The 16,337-nt window shown below is 59.1% G+C and overlaps 1 protein-coding gene across 2 annotated transcripts; it reads right to left on the minus strand.

Annotated features, from left to right (window-relative positions):
• Positions 1 to 59: 59 nt before the first annotated feature.
• MMS19 (MMS19 homolog, cytosolic iron-sulfur assembly component) lies at positions 60 to 16,322 on the minus strand. 2 transcript variants are annotated; one of them, XM_063337542.1, is made up of 31 exons: positions 16,148 to 16,322; positions 11,675 to 11,723; positions 10,791 to 10,891; positions 9,125 to 9,210; positions 8,628 to 8,702; positions 7,971 to 8,040; positions 7,659 to 7,787; positions 7,393 to 7,454; positions 7,015 to 7,101; positions 6,626 to 6,700; positions 6,275 to 6,352; positions 5,885 to 6,023; positions 5,330 to 5,484; positions 5,039 to 5,117; positions 4,657 to 4,782; positions 4,256 to 4,349; positions 3,799 to 3,896; positions 3,281 to 3,421; positions 2,937 to 3,092; positions 2,636 to 2,735; positions 2,366 to 2,468; positions 2,202 to 2,276; positions 1,949 to 2,075; positions 1,765 to 1,865; positions 1,628 to 1,684; positions 1,333 to 1,519; positions 1,136 to 1,218; positions 880 to 1,044; positions 743 to 802; positions 517 to 617; positions 60 to 438 (listed from the first exon to the last, which is right to left on the minus strand). In XM_063337542.1, exons 1-31 carry the CDS (start codon positions 16,248 to 16,250, stop codon positions 411 to 413), a joined length of 3,090 nt encoding a protein of 1,029 aa, XP_063193612.1. In that variant the 5' UTR covers positions 16,251 to 16,322; the 3' UTR covers positions 60 to 410. The 2 variants fall into 2 exon arrangements, with proteins under 2 accessions (XP_063193612.1, XP_063193613.1); XM_063337543.1 differs by having other exon boundaries at positions 62 to 438; positions 4,256 to 4,337; positions 16,148 to 16,320.
• Between the last annotated feature and the right edge of the window lie 15 nt (positions 16,323 to 16,337).

Here is a 16,337-nt window from a genome sequence, read left to right on the forward strand (position 1 = left end):
CAACATTGGCAAGCGCACTGGGATGCCAGCCTGAGCTGCACAGAGACCCCCCCACATTACCAAAACCAGATATATTTATTCCTCTGGCACGTGGGTTGCCACACACTGTATGTGTGTGCACAGGCCTGCCCTCTCCACCCACACATGGCAAGTCTGTCCATCACTGTCCCTGGCTGCAGCAGAGGCTGGGAAAGCCGCAAGCGGCACAGCTCCTTCCCTCCGGTGGGTGCCGGGAAGGGGGCGGGTGTGCTGGGAAGGTGCCGCAGTGAGGGGTGCTGTTTGCCGGCCCCCACGCTCCAGCCCTGGCACTTGGGGCAGTACTGGGCTCCGAGGGTCCGTGGCATCAGTTGGATGGCTTGGCAGGGGCCCGGTCAGATTGTCGGTCAGCACAGGGAGGGGACGCAGGGCGCTCACCTGCCCGGGCTCCCCAGCAGGAACCTGTGGGGACAGAGATGGTGCCATCAACCACGTCCCCAACACACCAGCGCTCCAGCAGCTCCAGCCACGCACACTCACCATTCCCCCCGTGCTGCCACCGCCTCCTTCCGCACCAGCCGCTTCTTATCATCCAAAGGCTTGGCCAGCGCCCGGATAACTCGAGCCTTGTACGGGAGCAGCTGTAGGACAGAAAGGGCTCTTAGTGAGAGAGCTGGGTGCTGGCTGCCCCCAGGAGGAGGTTTGGGACCCTCCTTGCCCCTCTACATGCAGGAGCAAGGCAGCAGGCCACTGCAGGAGCACTTACCACTGTTGTAGGCAGGCTGGTAAGTGCGTGGGCACAGCGCAGGGCAGCGATGCGGACAGCCTGGAACAGACAGGGGTGAGGGCAGGGGAAGGGGCAGAGGAGAGGGGCGTGTCGGGGGAAAGAGGGGGTGCACGTACCATGGTGGGGCTGGAGGTGAGGCTGAGGAACTTGGTGACCAGTGTGTCGACGTGCAGGCTCATGATCTGGGGAGCTTCGAGCAGCAGCGGCTGGAGACAGCTCAGTGTGGAGAGCTGCACCACGCGGTCCGAGCAGGACAAGGCCTCAAGCAGAAGGGAAAGCAGCTGTGGGTGGGAAGAACACAGGAGACATGAGTAACTCCCAGCCCCGCACTCTGTGCTGCCACAATCCTCCCCTGCCAAGGCTGGCTCTCACCGTGGGCAGCTCCGTCACCAGCACGGGCTTGGGGAGGTGGTTGAGCACATGGGACAGGCCCTTCAGGTAATTGGCCTTCACGTCTGTGGAGAGCAGAGATAGTTACAAGCAGCTAGGGGAAGGAGGAGACGCCAGTTCAGGTCCCCTGGGTAAGGGGCTCACGGGGTGGTGAGGCCAGGCTGGGGGTGGCCGCTCACCGGGGCCAGCCCCGTGGAAGCCCTGCACCAGCTTGGGGACGTTGTCGGTGAAGAAGCGCTGGCGGAACATGATGCGCACGTCAGCGTGGCAGCCCTTGTGCAGCACGTCTGGGGACTCAGCCATGAGCAGGGAGAAGCCGTCGGCCGCGGCAGGGCCCAGCTCTGCGTCGCTCAGCAGACCCAGCAGCTGCGAGGAAGAGAGCCCTGAGACAGGGTCCCCTGCTGCTGGGGGTTCCCAGCTGGCTGTGGGGGTCGGGCAGCTCCTCAGACGTCACCCAGCCCCACTGCCACCTACCTTGTCCGTCAGGTGGGAGCTCAGGGGGTGGTAGCGCAGCACCAGGGCTTTGGTCACCTGTGCAGGTAGAGCAGAGTCAGTGCCAGGTCAGCGCCCCCCCAGCACTGCCCCCATCCCACACCCGGGGTGGGCCTTACCCAGAGCAGCAGGGTGAGCGCCTGCGTTCTGCGGGGTCCCTCTGTAAGGCCGGGCTCCATCCTGTTCACTGCAAGCTGCAGGATCTCATCCAGCTGCTGCCCTGGGGACACAGAACGGACGGGCTGAGCCATTCCCCTGCCAGCAGTGGGCAGGGACCCACGGTGTCCTGCCCAGCCCCCTTACCTGCTGGGTGTTTGTTGACCAGCCCTGCAAAGCACTTGGCAGCTGTGGTGGCCGTGAAGGGGCAGTTGCAGGAGCAGCTCAAGGCCAGCAGCTCCCGGAGCAGCCGTTCCTGCTGAGGAATTGCCACCTGGAAGAGACATGGAGCTTGTTACAGCCTGAGACTGTGGCTGCTCCCTTCGTCAGCCCGTGGAGTTTGCTGTGGACCCAGGCAGGAGGACGCTCACTTAGGGGTCCCTGCTCCCCACCAACTTACATTGCGGGGCAAGGAGCAGACGAAGGCCATGAGGAGGGCAACCAGGCGTCTCTGTGCCTCCAAGCACTCCCCATCCTGTAGGGAAAGAACAAGCGCCCATGTCATCACAGTCCTTGTGCTGACACCCTCATTCCCTGTCCCCCAGCCCAAAGCACCCAACACACCTCAAAGGGCTGGAAGGAGCAGGGAAAACTGTTCTGGGGCAGGAAGGAGACCTCTCCATCCAGGAAGAGGGGCACTACATGAGACACGCTCTGGGCAGCCAGCCTAGGAAAAAGGAGACATTGCAATGTGCTGCTCTGGGAGGGTCACCAGAGAGCTCCTGAATACCTCCCAGGAGGCGCAGGGCCTCCCTGTACAGAGAGCAGCGGGGGGACACGGCCTGCCCCCTCCCCACAATGCAGTGCTCGGCGTCCCGCCCCAGCATCACTCACTCAGGGCTCAGATGAGTGGTGGCAGCGCTGATGACTGGGATCATGGCAGCCAGCACCTCCTCCTCCAGCAGTGCCTTGCCCAGCAGCGGTTGGGTGCTCTCTGCAGGCAGTTGGAAGAAAGGGACACGCTGGAGCCCACAGGGAGGAGGGCAGGCACAGCCCCCTGACCCACAGCGGCAGGGGGCAGCAGGGCCCGCAGTGCCCGCGGCTGACGGAGGGGGGCGGCAGCAGCGCTGGCTGCGGGTCAGGGAGCCGCGGGAGCCTGCCTGCGCTCCACGCTGCCGCTCAACCCCGCACCTACCTTGCATGGCAGCCTGCACGGCCATGGCCAGCAGGCAGGGCACCACCGTCTGGTGGTAGTACCAGCAGCCCTCCGCGTCCTGCTGGCACTGCAAAGCCACCCGGTGCAAGCTCTGGCACACGGAGACCAGGTCCTGGGCGCTCCCAGCCTCGCTCCCTGCAGGGCACAGTCACCGTCACATCAAACAGCTGCAGCACCCACCCCACTGATCGGCGCCAGGATCCCGGAGCAATGCAGCCCTCCCTACTCCCCAACAGCGGTGGGATTCACAGCCCAGCCCTGCGCTCCTCGCACCACTTCCATCCCTGCTCTCTCCTGGAGCTGCCTGCTGTGGGATGCATTACCTTTCTGCACCTTCCGCAGATGCTGCAGCAGGACAGGGACCGTCTCCCTCACGATGCTGGTGTGCGTGGACACGGCTGCCAGGGCCTGCAGGCAGCGCTGCCGCAGGGAGCAGTGGTCCCGGAAGCTCTCCTCCTCCCGCTCTGAAGAGGAAACACACCTCAGAGGGGCGCTGGGGTGACCCCAGGCCCCCTTGCCCAAGGACACCCAGGGCCCAGACTCTGCCAGGGTGGCTGGGGTGAGGCAGCACAGGAGAAGTGGGCCATGCCAGGCCCACAGCACTCTGTGGCTGGGCAGCGGCTCCCCACGAGGCTGACCCTGGCTGCACAGACACCAGCCAGCACCAGGCACGGCCTTCCCTGTGCCAGCACCAAAGTGCCTGCACTGGGAATCCCCCAAGGAGAGCCACCGACCCATGCTGCATGGCACAGCCCCACTGCCTGGTAGGAGCTGAACAGGGATGGGACAGGCTTCACCCCAAAACCAGGCATCACTCCCTTCCCCAGGCTGCCAGCCCTACCTGCCTGCAGCTCCTCTTCAAGCCTGGGTACCATGCGTCCAGAGAAAACCTCTGGGTAGGTGGGGGCCAGAGATCCAGCTGCCTCCATTGCTGCTTCGCTGCCAGGGGGGAAGAGAATGGGAGGGGTGACGTAAGCACTGCAAACCCGGGGCTGCTTCTACACCACCTGCGCAGATTTGGGCCAGAAGGTGCCTCCAGAACCCCATTTCTCAGCAATCTGCCTTTTTCACCCTACTGGCAGACAGAGCCAAACCCCCTTCTTTGACAGGCTCAGACTTTCTAATTTCCAGCCCATAAATCACCTGGTTTATCCCTTTGCTCTTACACCCATGTGGTCTTTTAGTTCAGACAGTTCCTGTGCCTTCCCCCAGACTACAGCCCCTCTCTGCAGCAAAGCCAAGCTTTGTTCCTCTCCCCAGAGCGTGGGTGACTGCAGTGGTGCCATCCTGCCCCTCACCTGCTCTGGGAATCCTCCTCATGCAGAGTGAGACGTACGAGGTGATCCACAACCAGCTCCAGGTCAGAGGGAGACAGGAAGCCTGGAACAAGAGCTGTAGAGGAATCCTGCCCTCGGCCAAAGGCAAAGATGCTGGTGTTCCGGCCAGCATCATTCCCTCTCATCCAGGCTAGCAGCAATGCAGCAGCATGCCAAAGGCCAGGGATACAAGGTGCCCAGCACAAACAGGCAAGAGAGAGAACAAGTGTCCCTGGAGCTCATGGCCTGGGTAGAAAATGCTGCCACTGCTCCTGGGCAGCTACAGGCAGCAAGCAAGGATGTCCCAGCAGCCACGTGGCACCATGTCTCCCAGAACAGGGTGACACCTCCCTCTGCCTCCCCAAGGGAAACAAGGTACCAACCTTGCAGGGAGCCCAGGACAGTCAGTGCCCTGATCCCCACCAGCTGCAGCTGCACACTGGGATCCGTCAGTGCTGAGAACACCACAGAGCAAACCGGGGCTCGGAGCGACAGCAGAGTGCTCTCATCTGGAGGGAGAGGCATGGAGTCACTGCCTGCATCTATCTGTCACTGCACAGCCACCACCATGGCACCTGACAAACCCTTGCTGGGGCCCTGCTAGTTGACACCCAACCACGCAGGGTCCCTGGGACACGGCAAGGGGTTGCAATACGACCGCCCAGGTCAGTGAGCTTTCCTTCTCTGTCAGCATACAGGAAGGCAAAGTCAGAGCCAGCAGCCCCCTGGGACATGGGTGCCTCCAGAGGGACCAGCCATCCTCACCTTCTTCCACGTGTCCCCACTTCTGCTGCAACTCCAGGAAGCCCAGCAGCATTTCCAAGATTGTCCTCCTCTGACTGCTCTGCAGGGACACAAAGGCATAACACAGATCACCGTCACTGCTGGGACACAGCTACACCTCAGCCCAGTACCACGAGGCCAGAGGGTGTCCACGGGGTCCCCACTTTGGGGAAGGACACCCACTTTGACAACCTGCTCCCACCAAGCCCTGCAGAGCCAGCGGGTGCACTTAGCCCTGCTGTCTGTGACTGCAGAGCCTGGAGTGTCCCTCACCTGTGGGTGCTTGGTGTACTGCTCCAGCAGCAGGGGCAGGACGCTGTGGGTGACGCGGTGGTAGGCACGGAGGGAGGCACCCGCTGCTGCCTGCAGGAGTTTGGCACTTGGCCACACCAGCTTCATGTCAGGCTCGCACAGATGGTGCCTGCAATCTGAGATAGGCTGGGCATCAGCTGCAGCAGTAGAGCTCCTCTGCCTCACGTGCAGGGGCGCAGCTGATATCTGGGCTGGGACGCGCTGCCAGGGTGCAGCTCTGAGCTGCAGCAACCTCCCCAACAGAGCTGCTTCCCCCAGCTCCAAGTGCACAGCACAGCACAGCCCCTGGATGCCCCAATCCCAGCAGAGGGGGAAGCAACTTAATCCAAGAGGCATTTCCTACTATGCCCCCCTTCTCCTCCCTTCCTGCAGCCAATTACCTTGGAGAAGCCAACAGTGACTGTGAGGGCTAGAAAAAGAAAGAGGCTTCAAAGAGAACAGGAGGATGGATCTATAGCTAGGAGGATGCTTGCAGGCCTGGCTCCTCGGAGCAGGATAGGTCTCCCTGCTAGCTACCTTGCAGGATGCTGCTGAGGAAGGAATCCAGCAGATCCTCAGTGTCAGAGCTGAGTACGGAGCGGGAGAGGCAGGCAGAGAGGGCATGCAGTGCGGCCAGACACTCCGCCTCAACCTTCTCACTTGCTGTCTGGAACACCTGCAGGAGAGGCCGTAGGATGAGCTAAGCTCCGTGCTGACCCCAACCACAGGCTTCATGCTCCCAACGCGGGATGAAAGGCTCGGGCTCCTGCCTCACTGCCCACGTGTTTTGAACATGCAGTGTGGCACATCCAAGCCCCACGTGGGGCCTGCTGGGAGACATGGGACCCGCCTGGTCTGGCTGTGAACTCCTGCTCAGCAGGAGCCCAACTGTGGTGCAGCATTTTTTTGGGGCCCTGCAGTACTCACCTCCCTGCGCAGGGATGACCAGAGGCTGGGGAGGAATTCCTGCAGCTCCTTCTGCCCGTAGATGGCACAGCAGGCAGTCTGCAAGAGGGAGACAGGAGACAGCATCAGAGAGAAGCCAGTAGCATGAGGACACTGAGCAGGGACACTGCCCACCCTGACAGGCTCATGCTGAACTGCACAAACCACTCAAGGGAGAGAAAAACAGAAAAGCGGGATGCAGGCCAAACTAGCACCCTGGAAATTTTCGCTCTGCAAGGGAGAGTCTCTGGCTAGCAGGGAGAAGGGCTCAGAGGTGGCTGCTGCTACCACAGGCCAGCTGTGGGCTGAAGGGAGTGGGGGATCCCTCCTTACCAGAGTCTGCAGGGAGTCAAGCTTGGCACTTTGCAGGTCTGAGTCCATCTTCTCAATGAGCAAAGGGAGCAGGAACTGCAGAGAGAGGCACTCACACTCAGCCCACCCTTCGCACTACCTTGTCCATGGCCCTGCAGGGCTGCAAGCTCAGCCTCTGCCAGGAGAGCAGAGATGGAGAGATACTTGCAACAGGCAGCCCCTTCCCAGGGTGTCAGCATCAGCACCCTCCCCATGCCCAGCCCCAGCAGGAAACAAGGCTACCCTAGTGCAGGCTCCTGGTCCCAGTTTTTCCTTTCCCACAGAGCCACAGCAGGAGCTACAGCACTACGAAATGCAGTCTGGGCTCAGAGAACAATGGGGTGCTCCAGAACCCCCTAGGAGCTTCCTACCTCAGCAAATTGGGGTGTGGAAGCCAGCACGGCCCGTAGGCTCAGGATCAGGTCTTCTCTCTGGATGCCATGAGGGTCATTGGGGGGCTGGAAAGGAAGCAGAGAACAGGTCACCCACTGGTCAGGAAACATCCCAACCCAGCCATCAGCTGAGGCTGCATCGCCTCATCTCCAGCAAGGCATCAGCAATGCCAGTCACTGCAGCCAGCTTGGCACTGGCCTTTCAGCCTGGGTATCAGAGCTTGTAGCTCAACACTGCCCAGCCAAGTCTCTTGCCCACCCTCTCCTCCCTTTCCCTGGAGGGGACAAAACCACTGAGAAAACTCCCTGAGAAAACACCCGAAGGAATAGGCTGTGGCACAGGGCAGACTCACTCACTGGAGTAAAATCAATGGGGAAGTAGCAGGATGTAACTTCAAACAGCTCCTCCACAAAAGGACCTGCAGGGAGAGGAGAGAGGGAGTGAGCAGAGATGCTGGGCAAAAGAGGCACGGCAGCTATGCCTAGCACCCATGACAGGCTGGCTCTGCTAAAGCATGTCAGGGACGACCCCAGCCCTGGTCAGACCCAAGAGTCATCTCTCCAACAGCTCAAAGAAAAGCAACATGTCTCCCATCAGCTCTGCACAGCAAGCACAGGCTCACCCAGGGCGTAGTTCTTGGCAATGAGATCACGCACGATCTGGAAAGCCACCAGCAGATTGCGGGGATCCTTCTCCCCGTCCATCACCTGGATGAAGCCGAAGGTGAAGTCGGCACCCAGGCCCTTCAGCTCTGCAAAATAAGAAGCAAAACATCAGACCTCACCAACATGGCATGAAATAAGCCCACCTTTCCCAGCCCCGCAGCCCTTCCAGCTCTCCCCATGCGGAACCACAGAGCCCTCAGAGAGGGCAAAAGCAAGCCATTTTCCCAGCCTGGACAACCCCAGAGTGGTTCTGGCATCTGCCTCCTCACCTTCCTCCCTGGTGCCCATGAAGTTGGTGATGATGCTGTAGACTGTGTGGCGGTCTAGCTGCAGCAGGGACTGGAAGGAGGAGCAGAGCAATCAGAACAAGCCTCTGTACATGGCAGCATTGCTATTCACCACCCAAGGGCAGCACATGCCCCTGAGAAGAGGTCAGGACCCTCAGCAGCTGAGCGGCTGCTTCCTGGCATGCAGATGCCATTTATCACATGCAAAGCATGCACATGCCTATACAACAGCACCTGAACACAACCGTGTCCATCACTGCATGAATGCACCATCACAGTCACACCAGGGCCATACATGCTGCCCAAGGCCCTGCCAGCATAAACAATCTTAAATTGGAGGAGAATCTGGAGGCTGGCGGCACTTAAACACAGCCTGGAGAATAGAGCAAAGGAAATAATTCCCCCAGGGCTGAGAGAAGAGAGGTCAAGGGCCAAATAGGGTCCTCAGCTGCTGTGCGCCTCTCGCTCTGCAGTGAGGCATGCAGTCTCTAAGCTCTGCAGAGGCACCACACTGCTGCTGAAGGATGCACTACACCGCACTGCTACTGAATGTGCTCAGTCCCCAGAGCAAGCAGGCCATCCCCAGACACCCAGGGGGCTGGGAGCAAGGAGAGGAGGATGTGAAATCACATTGCTCACCTGCACGTGTACCTCCTGGAAGATGGCTTTGAGCACAGACACCGCTAGCCCTGGGGCCAACACCTCACACATGCTCTGCGGACAGGAAAAGAAAGGCAAGAATAGAAAACCACAATGGCAGCCATATAACAGAGCTCCTGCCCCTTTACAGCAGCCACCTACAGGATCTCTCCTACAACAGGGAGAGCTCACCAACTCCACAAAAAGGACAGGACAGGACAAGATGCTTATCATCTGTGCTGCTCCCCAGGGTGGCCAGGGAATCCTTGCCCCAGTACCAGTACAGGCAGGAAATCAAGGCAGTCTCCTCTCCCCTGCCCCTCTGCAAGGGGCACAGCAGGAGCACGGAGGAGACAGGGCAATGCCGCTGGGCAGGAACTGACAGCTCAGCCAGGCCCTGCTCGATGTGCTGCTCCAACCTGTACCCAGGTGCTGCACCTCCCCAGCACCGATCTGGAGCGCATCCCAGCACTGCAGGCTGCAGGGCATGAGCTCACCAGCGCTCGGAGTCCCTGGAGCACCGAGGGGATCACAAGGTGATGATCTTGCAGCCGGCTCTCATAGAACAGGACCAGATGCAGCACTGTGAGAAACAGACACCAACGTGTGTTAGTCCCAGGAAACCTAACTGCGGGGCGCTGGCCCCAGCTCTGCTGAAAGCAGCTGCCGGATGAAGAGCGAGCACATCTTGCGCTGGTGAATGGGACGAACTGCCAGTGTTGGATGCACCCACCTGCCTCCAATGCCCTTGCCCTCCCCTCGTGAGCAACCCACGCCTGACCGCAGCGGGGCAGCACCCACCTCTGGCTGCTGCAGAGGTACTGGAGCTACTCCAGAGGCATTTGCCCTGGCACGTCCAGACACGTGGGTGCAGACATCAGCAGTGAAGCGGCAGACGCCTGCTCAGCAGAGGCTGGAGGATATCATGGGGTGGGGCGCAGAGCTAGAGCAGGAGCTCCAGCTTCCCCGCACTTGGCTCCACAACACGTTCCTGGCCCCTGAGTCACGGCCACGGGCGCCTGCACACCCCGGCCCTGGGGAGTGGCAGCAGGAAGCAGACTGGAAGAGCCGGCTACCAGCATCCTGTGCCCACAGCTGCTGCAGAAACTCACCCCCCCAGGAGGCAGCCTGACGCAGCGCTTGAGAAATGAACTGCGTGAGAAGGGACACGAAGGGAGATGGGGCCAGCTGGGGGTGTCACAGCAGCCACCCGAGCCCTGCCAGGGAGCTGGCTCTGCCCACCCCACTCCAGAGCTCCTGGTGATTTGGCTCTAACCCAGCTCGCTCAGCTGCCCTGACTCTGCCAGACATCCCCACTGAACCTCCCCACCTCTGGCTGCCCCTCCAGAGCACCCCAGTCCCCATCATAGTCATCACACCTGACTCCAGCTACACCAGTAGCTAGTCTGTGTGTATTCTCTCTGCACAGCTGCTCTCAGCCCTGCCGGGCACCAGTCTGAGACTTGCAGAGAGCCAAACGCCAACCACTAAGCACCTTTTACTTCCATCCTTCCTTTCCTCCATCTCACTTACTAGCTGGGCCCCTCTGCCTTGCTAGCCTGCTGGCACAGGTTCAGCTACCCATCAGCAAAGCCCCTAGTCCAAGTCGAAGTTTGGCAGCATTTATTGGCTTCCCTCACTGCCAGCCAGTTGCTATGGGACATTTAATACAGCCAAACCTTCTCCTTCCCTCCATGAACGCAGCATCTTCCTCTCCCCACCCTGGTCCTTCCCTCCCCTCCTCCGCAGGCCCCAGGGTTCCCCCAGAGTTAACCTGGGCAGGTGACAGGGCTGCGGCGTGACTTGCTTTGTGAATGACAGTTTTCCTGCATTGAATCACCACCCAAGGATTTTGACATGCAGATGTGTCCCCAAGGTGTCCCATGTGGCAGTAAGCACACCTGGGTGTGCAACACCCACACACTGCTGGGGGCACCAGCTGCCACACAGGGCTTTGGTGTGTTCAGGGAGTGACCCAAATTGTGTAGTGAGGTTGGCAAAAAGGCTGCAGTGTGAGCCCCCGTGCTCTCGTTGGACTTTGACTCGAGAGACATGTACAAAGTTGTTATGGTGCTAAATCAATCCCTTTGCCAACTGCAGGACAGACACTCAAGCGGCACAGGCTTTGCTGGCAGCCACTCAAGGGCCCAGAGCAGCCCTTACCTTCCTTCTCCTGGAGCTGGGAATAACACTGGAGCAGGACTTGTGACAGCAACTGGATGCCTCGCCCTCGCGTCCGAGGATCTGTGTTCTCCAGGCAAGACCTAACCCAAGTGAGGAGAAAGGCCTGTTGTGAGCAGGGACACCCAAGCAGGAAGCACATCCTGAGCAGACACATTATAAAAACAAAGAGGTGCCAGTCTCTGGGCAAGGGGGCGGTGGCCCAGTCCTGCCTGACTTGCTGGCAGGGTGGGAGCAGGCTCCTCTTCCACTGACTGTGCTGCACGCATGCACCCAGCCCCAGAGCTGCAATAAATCAAGTTCTCAAGTTGGACCAGAGAAATTGCTCTTGTACCATGCTCTGCACCTGAAACTCAGGCTCCCAAGATCACAAGGGCCAAAAAAGGGCAAAGCCTCTTACAATGAGGCAAACCCAGCCGCCAGCTTGGGTGAAATGAACCTCCCTGAGTCCCAGGCCATGACAGCTCGGAGACAGAGGCAAAGGCTGAGTGCCAGCCAACTCGTAACATGGTGATGTGCAGCTGTGTGCTCAGGCAGCTTCTGATGGGGACTGTCCCAATTGAGAAGTGCCCTGTGGGTCACTGCCTCCCACAAAACCCTTCCTTGGTCCTTGGTGAGCAACAGGAGCTGCTCAGTCCCTACTCTTTGTCCCAAACAGCTTCCAAGTCCTGGGAGGGTAAAGCACCACTCAGGCCACGTTCTGTGAGTGGACAACATCCTTGCAGGCCTGTGTGCTGTGGTGCAGCTACCAGTGCTGAAGCTAGCTCGTCCTGGAAGCACACTTCTCCTTCTCACTGTCCCTCCTTGGGGGAATCTCCCCTGTAAGGCCCTTATGCGATGTATAATATGTATAAGGCTTTTCTTACCCCAGGGCTTCCACAAGCTGCAGCACAGTCCAGCTTCCATCTTTCACCCCTGGAGAAAGGAGGTAAAGAGAGTGAACCAAAGAGACTCCCAGACCGTCGGTCAGGCACGGCGCTGGAGATGGATGCCGGCAAGGGTTCTGGCACCACAAGTGGGAAAGGCTGTCTGGGTGCTGGCACCTCGCTAAGCACCAAAGAGCCATGTGCACTTAGTTGGTGGAACTGCCTCCAGTTCTGCCTGTGAACACGTCTGGGACTAAGAGCTGCCTTGACTGGGTCAGAGCTGAGAGCAGGCAGCAAGGGGTGAATTTGACTGCACTTTGCCTCTACCCTCTACCCGCAGCCTGGCTGCACCCGTGACAAACACGTGGCTGCAGAGAGAAGCAGCCTTGCAGTGCTCCACTTCACTGAGACACCAAAAAACACTTCTCTAAAGTGAGCAAGCCAGGAGGAGACAGAGGGCAGCTCCCCAGGTGCTTCCTGAGGGAGAACAGGCTGAGCAAACAGCACGGACACCAGTGATCACCCAGTTTCCCACCTTGGCTCCACCACCTCCACACTATGCTGAGCAAGAACTGCACAAACTCCCTCCAAGATGGAGGGCAGGGAGAAAGGCGGCTTTGTGGTCAGAGGAAGACGAAGCGTTGGGACTCCTGGAGTCTATTTCCAGCTCTGACTCAGACACCCTGCCAGGTTGCCTCACTCACCTCCTGCCTCAATATTCTTGCAACTCAACTTGGGGAAGAGTCACTCCTCAGGAGGCTTTGGTAAGGACCTGCTGCATCCTACGAAAGCCTTGGCAGAAGGGCAGGTTCTCCACTCCCACCACCCACCACCAACGTAACGCCTTCCCAGTAGGAAAGCTCTGTGCGTGCCCTGTGGTCAGGCATGGGGTGGCGGGCAAGGGACTGCCTTACCTTCAGCCCTCTAACCTGTTGCTCAGGTGGCAACGGACATTGCTGGGAAACAAGCAGCACCCCTCACTCTCTACCTGGACAAAACAGCTTTCCTCCACAAAAAAAAAAAAAAAAAAAAGAAAAAAAAAAGAGCATCTTCCAGTCACTGAGACTTACTGTCTTTGCCCAGGAACACTTCTGGGCGCTCCAGAAGGCCCTCTTCATCCCTCTGCCCTGCTGAAGTCTTGCCTACATGTGACAAGGTAGGCACCCCCTCAGAAGCCTAAAGGTTTCATCTGGGGCTTTCCCAGGCCTCGTCTCAGCTAGTGTCTCCTCCTGTTGTAAGCATTTACTGGCTCTTCCTAAGCAGTTATTTCCAGTATAAAGTCATTATCTGTTTATCAGAGAAGGGTCTCTGGGGATGGGAGAAGGGATAACAGTGTTTTCTGACAGCAGGCAGGCCTGGCTCCAGAGATAGAGCTTCCAATCCCACCAGGCACAGCAGGGAGAGGAAGCCTGAGGGACAGAACAGATAAGGGGAGCTGGGAGGAAGAAGAGGAGCCCAGCAGGTTGCGGAGTCGACAGGCACAGACTGAACAGGGGGTGTCTTGCGGGAACAGGGAGTACACCTGAGCCAAAAGGTGCCGTCAAAATTTATTGCTGAACAACAGTGCAACAGCAAGCGGGTGCTGTGCACCGGCACAGAGCAGAGTGGGCTGCTGGGAGAGCTCATATGGCCCCTTCCCACCCAGCATCCCAACATCCCACTCTGCGAGCTCATGAAAACCCCTCGTGCCTCTGAACCACCGTGGAGAAGGTCTGACACAAACGCTGTCTCTGCAGCCAAGCACTCTGCCTCTCTGCGTTTTCAGAGACTGAAAGCAGCATCTACACAAAGCTGCCGGTTTCCTAAACAACAGGAAGGAGCTGAGCTGTACTGATGAAACCACAATCGGCTATTGATGGCTCCCCATGGTTAGCAGCCCCCTCACCCCGCTACAGCGAGAGAACTCGCTCTGTTCGTGGGAACCCAGCGGTGCGACCAGCTTCGTCTCGTGTGGAATCACCACGCCAGCCCCGACAGCAGGACCTGCGAGTGCTGCCTCCTGCTCGCAGGCAGAGCGGCACAGGCCACGGCTTAAGCACAAACACAGCTATAATTGGACCTGCCTCATCAGCACGGCAGGCGCAGTGGTGAGCCCATGAAACTTCTGCCTCCACATCTGGCAGCAGCACATCCCCAAGGTTAATTACGCACCTTGAATCCCAGCGCTCCCTTTACCAGGAGGGGCTGCCTTCCTACTTTGGTGCTCCTGTAGTCACAGCGGCTAAACAGAAGCAAGCTATTTACCTTTTGCTGCATTATTAGCTGGACTCAATCTGCTCCCTTTCCTGACGTGTCTGTCTCCCTTTCACACAGTGTCCTAGACATTAATCACTTCTGCAGGTTTTCCATCGTTGTCTCCCCCACACCCTCAAAACATGAGCACAGCATTCACAGGGAGTGTGTGATGGATTTCTGTAACAGCAATATCCTTCCCTCCTCATCTTTTAATAAAAACGAGTTCAGCCTTCTTCTGCCACCCACTGACCCGTGCAGCCTGAGCTGCTGCAACAGCACCGAGGCCTGTCCTCCACTTGCCAAGTTACACTCAATTTAGTACTCAGCAACACAGGGGAGAAGCTTGGTGCGTTTCTTCCAACAATTGCACAACAGCCACAAGGTTAGAAAAAAACCTCCCCTTTCGCTCAAGGATACGTGATGCAATTTAATACTTTCTGATGGGTGATTCTATACGAGGTCAGAGGGGCCAAAGGACACTTGCTGGCTCCCTCACTTGTCAAGGTAGGTTTGTCACCAGTGCCATACGGCTGACGAGAGCTGGCGGGGGGGGGCCTGCTCTTCTCTTTGTATGTCTTCAAAGAGACAAAGCTTTCTCTGGGCACTTCTGTAACATGACCATAAATGACAACAGCAGTTGTAAGGTTATCCTTCCCCCCGTCTATCCCAAATGTCGGAGGCGTTACGCAACTCTTTTGCAACATCTTGAATGTCACACAGTTTAGCGAATTCTGCCAAATTTCCTTGGCATTTTCTTCGTTCTGTGTTACACGGACCACCGAGTTACCTTCCCATTTTGCCAGCTCATCTCATCACCAAGACACCATGGATCAGTTCACAATCTATCAGGCTTGGGCAAGGTCTACAAGCTACCCCTCTGTCTAACATAACCTACACAGTCCTTCTCTGCCCTCTCAACTCCTTTCCAAAATGCGCTGAAGCCACTGCCTAGAAATACAAACATGCTGCCTTATCCTTAGAAAGTCACATTCCTGAAGCTGCAAATTCCCTGATGTAACAAAGTCACCAAACAGCTGCTCCAAGCAGGAAGACAAATTACCCAAGGAAACCAAATGCCTCAAGCCCTGCCAGGAAAGGAGGAGAAACCACAGTGAGGGCAGTCAGAGCCCGGGCCCCAGAAGCAGGGGACAGCGAAGCCAGCGCATCACTCATCTCCCACATCTCAGCAAGGCCAGGGCTCCCTTCCCACTGGTGCCTTCTCTGCCACCCAGTCACGGCCATACCCAGTACCACCCACAGCAGCTCCCACTACACCCCAAACCTCCAGTGCCAGGGCCTGCAGCCTCGTGCTCCCATCGGCTCACACATCCTATGCCATATCCCCCACCCCAAAGCCCCATTCCCAGTTCCAGGACAGCCCCTGTAGGTCCAACACCTTCATCCCACTCTATGCTCTAGACCAGTCGTCTAAAACCCTGACCCACCCCACAGGCTCCACAACTCTGCCTTCACCCCAGCTCCCAACAGCCCTGCATCTGCCCATAGCCACTTCTGACTTGCCCCTAGAGCCCCCCACATATGTGGGGTACCACGTCCTCATCCCCCCTTTCGATGCCCAGTTCAGAGCAGCAAGGCCTACCCATTCCCCCATGCCCTGCCCCACAGCCATGTTCCGCATCACAGCCTCATGCCCCAGCCCCACAACCCGTGGCCACGCTCTATCCCATGCCCCCACACCCTGCCATACCCTACTCCACAGTCAGGCCTGTGGCCAGCCCCACAGTCAGACCGGCATCCCTACAGCCAACCCCGCATCCCTACAACCTGCCGTACAACCTGCCCCATATCCCCACAGCCTGTCTCACATCCTCACAGCCAGCCCTACAGCCTGCCCCACATCCTGCCCTACAGCCTGCCCCACATCCTTACAGCCAACCCCACATCCCCGTAGCCTGCCCCACAAACCCCGCAGCCACCCTCCCACATCCACAGCCTGCCCCACATCCCCACAGCCTGCCCTACAGCCTGCCCCACATCCTTACAGCCTGCCCCACATCCCTACAGCCTGCACCACAAACCCCGCAGCCACCCTCCCATACCCACAGCCTGCCCCACAGCCCCACGCTCACTCCCAAGGCCCACCCCACACCCCTACGGCCCGCCCCGCCACCCCGAGCCGTGCCCACGCCAGCCCCAGGCCCGTCCCCGCCGCCGTGCCTACGCCCGCCTACGCCCGTCTCCGCCCCGCCCCGCCCCGCAGCCGCGCCCGCCCGCTACCTGCCGCCACCTCCGCGGCGCGCCCGTCCTGCTGCCCGGCCACGAAATCTTGGACGGAGGCGGCCAGCGCCGCAACTCCCGCCCCGGCCCCGGCCGCCGCCATGACACCCCGCGCCCAGGGCTGCGGCCGCCGGCCCTCCCGCCGTGCGCATGCGCCGGGCGGCCACCAGTCTCTCTGCGTGTGTGAGGG

Source organism: Chroicocephalus ridibundus, chromosome 6 (genome assembly GCF_963924245.1).
Source record: "Chroicocephalus ridibundus chromosome 6, bChrRid1.1, whole genome shotgun sequence".
Lineage (NCBI taxonomy): Eukaryota > Metazoa > Chordata > Aves > Charadriiformes > Laridae > Chroicocephalus > Chroicocephalus ridibundus.

Excerpts from the sequence above, each read along its gene's own strand:
- MMS19 (XM_063337542.1), bottom strand. The coding sequence starts at position 16,250 with ATGGCGGCGGCCGGGGCCGGGGCGGGAGTTGCGGCGCTGGCCGCCTCC. Across the intron at positions 10,892-11,674 it reads CAGCTTGTGGAAGCCCTGGG|GTCTTGCCTGGAGAACACAG; the intron begins GTAAGAAAAGCC and ends CACTTGGGTTAG. Across the intron at positions 5,118-5,329 it reads AGTACACCAAGCACCCACAG|AGCAGTCAGAGGAGGACAAT; the intron begins GTGAGGGACACT and ends GTGTCCCTGCAG.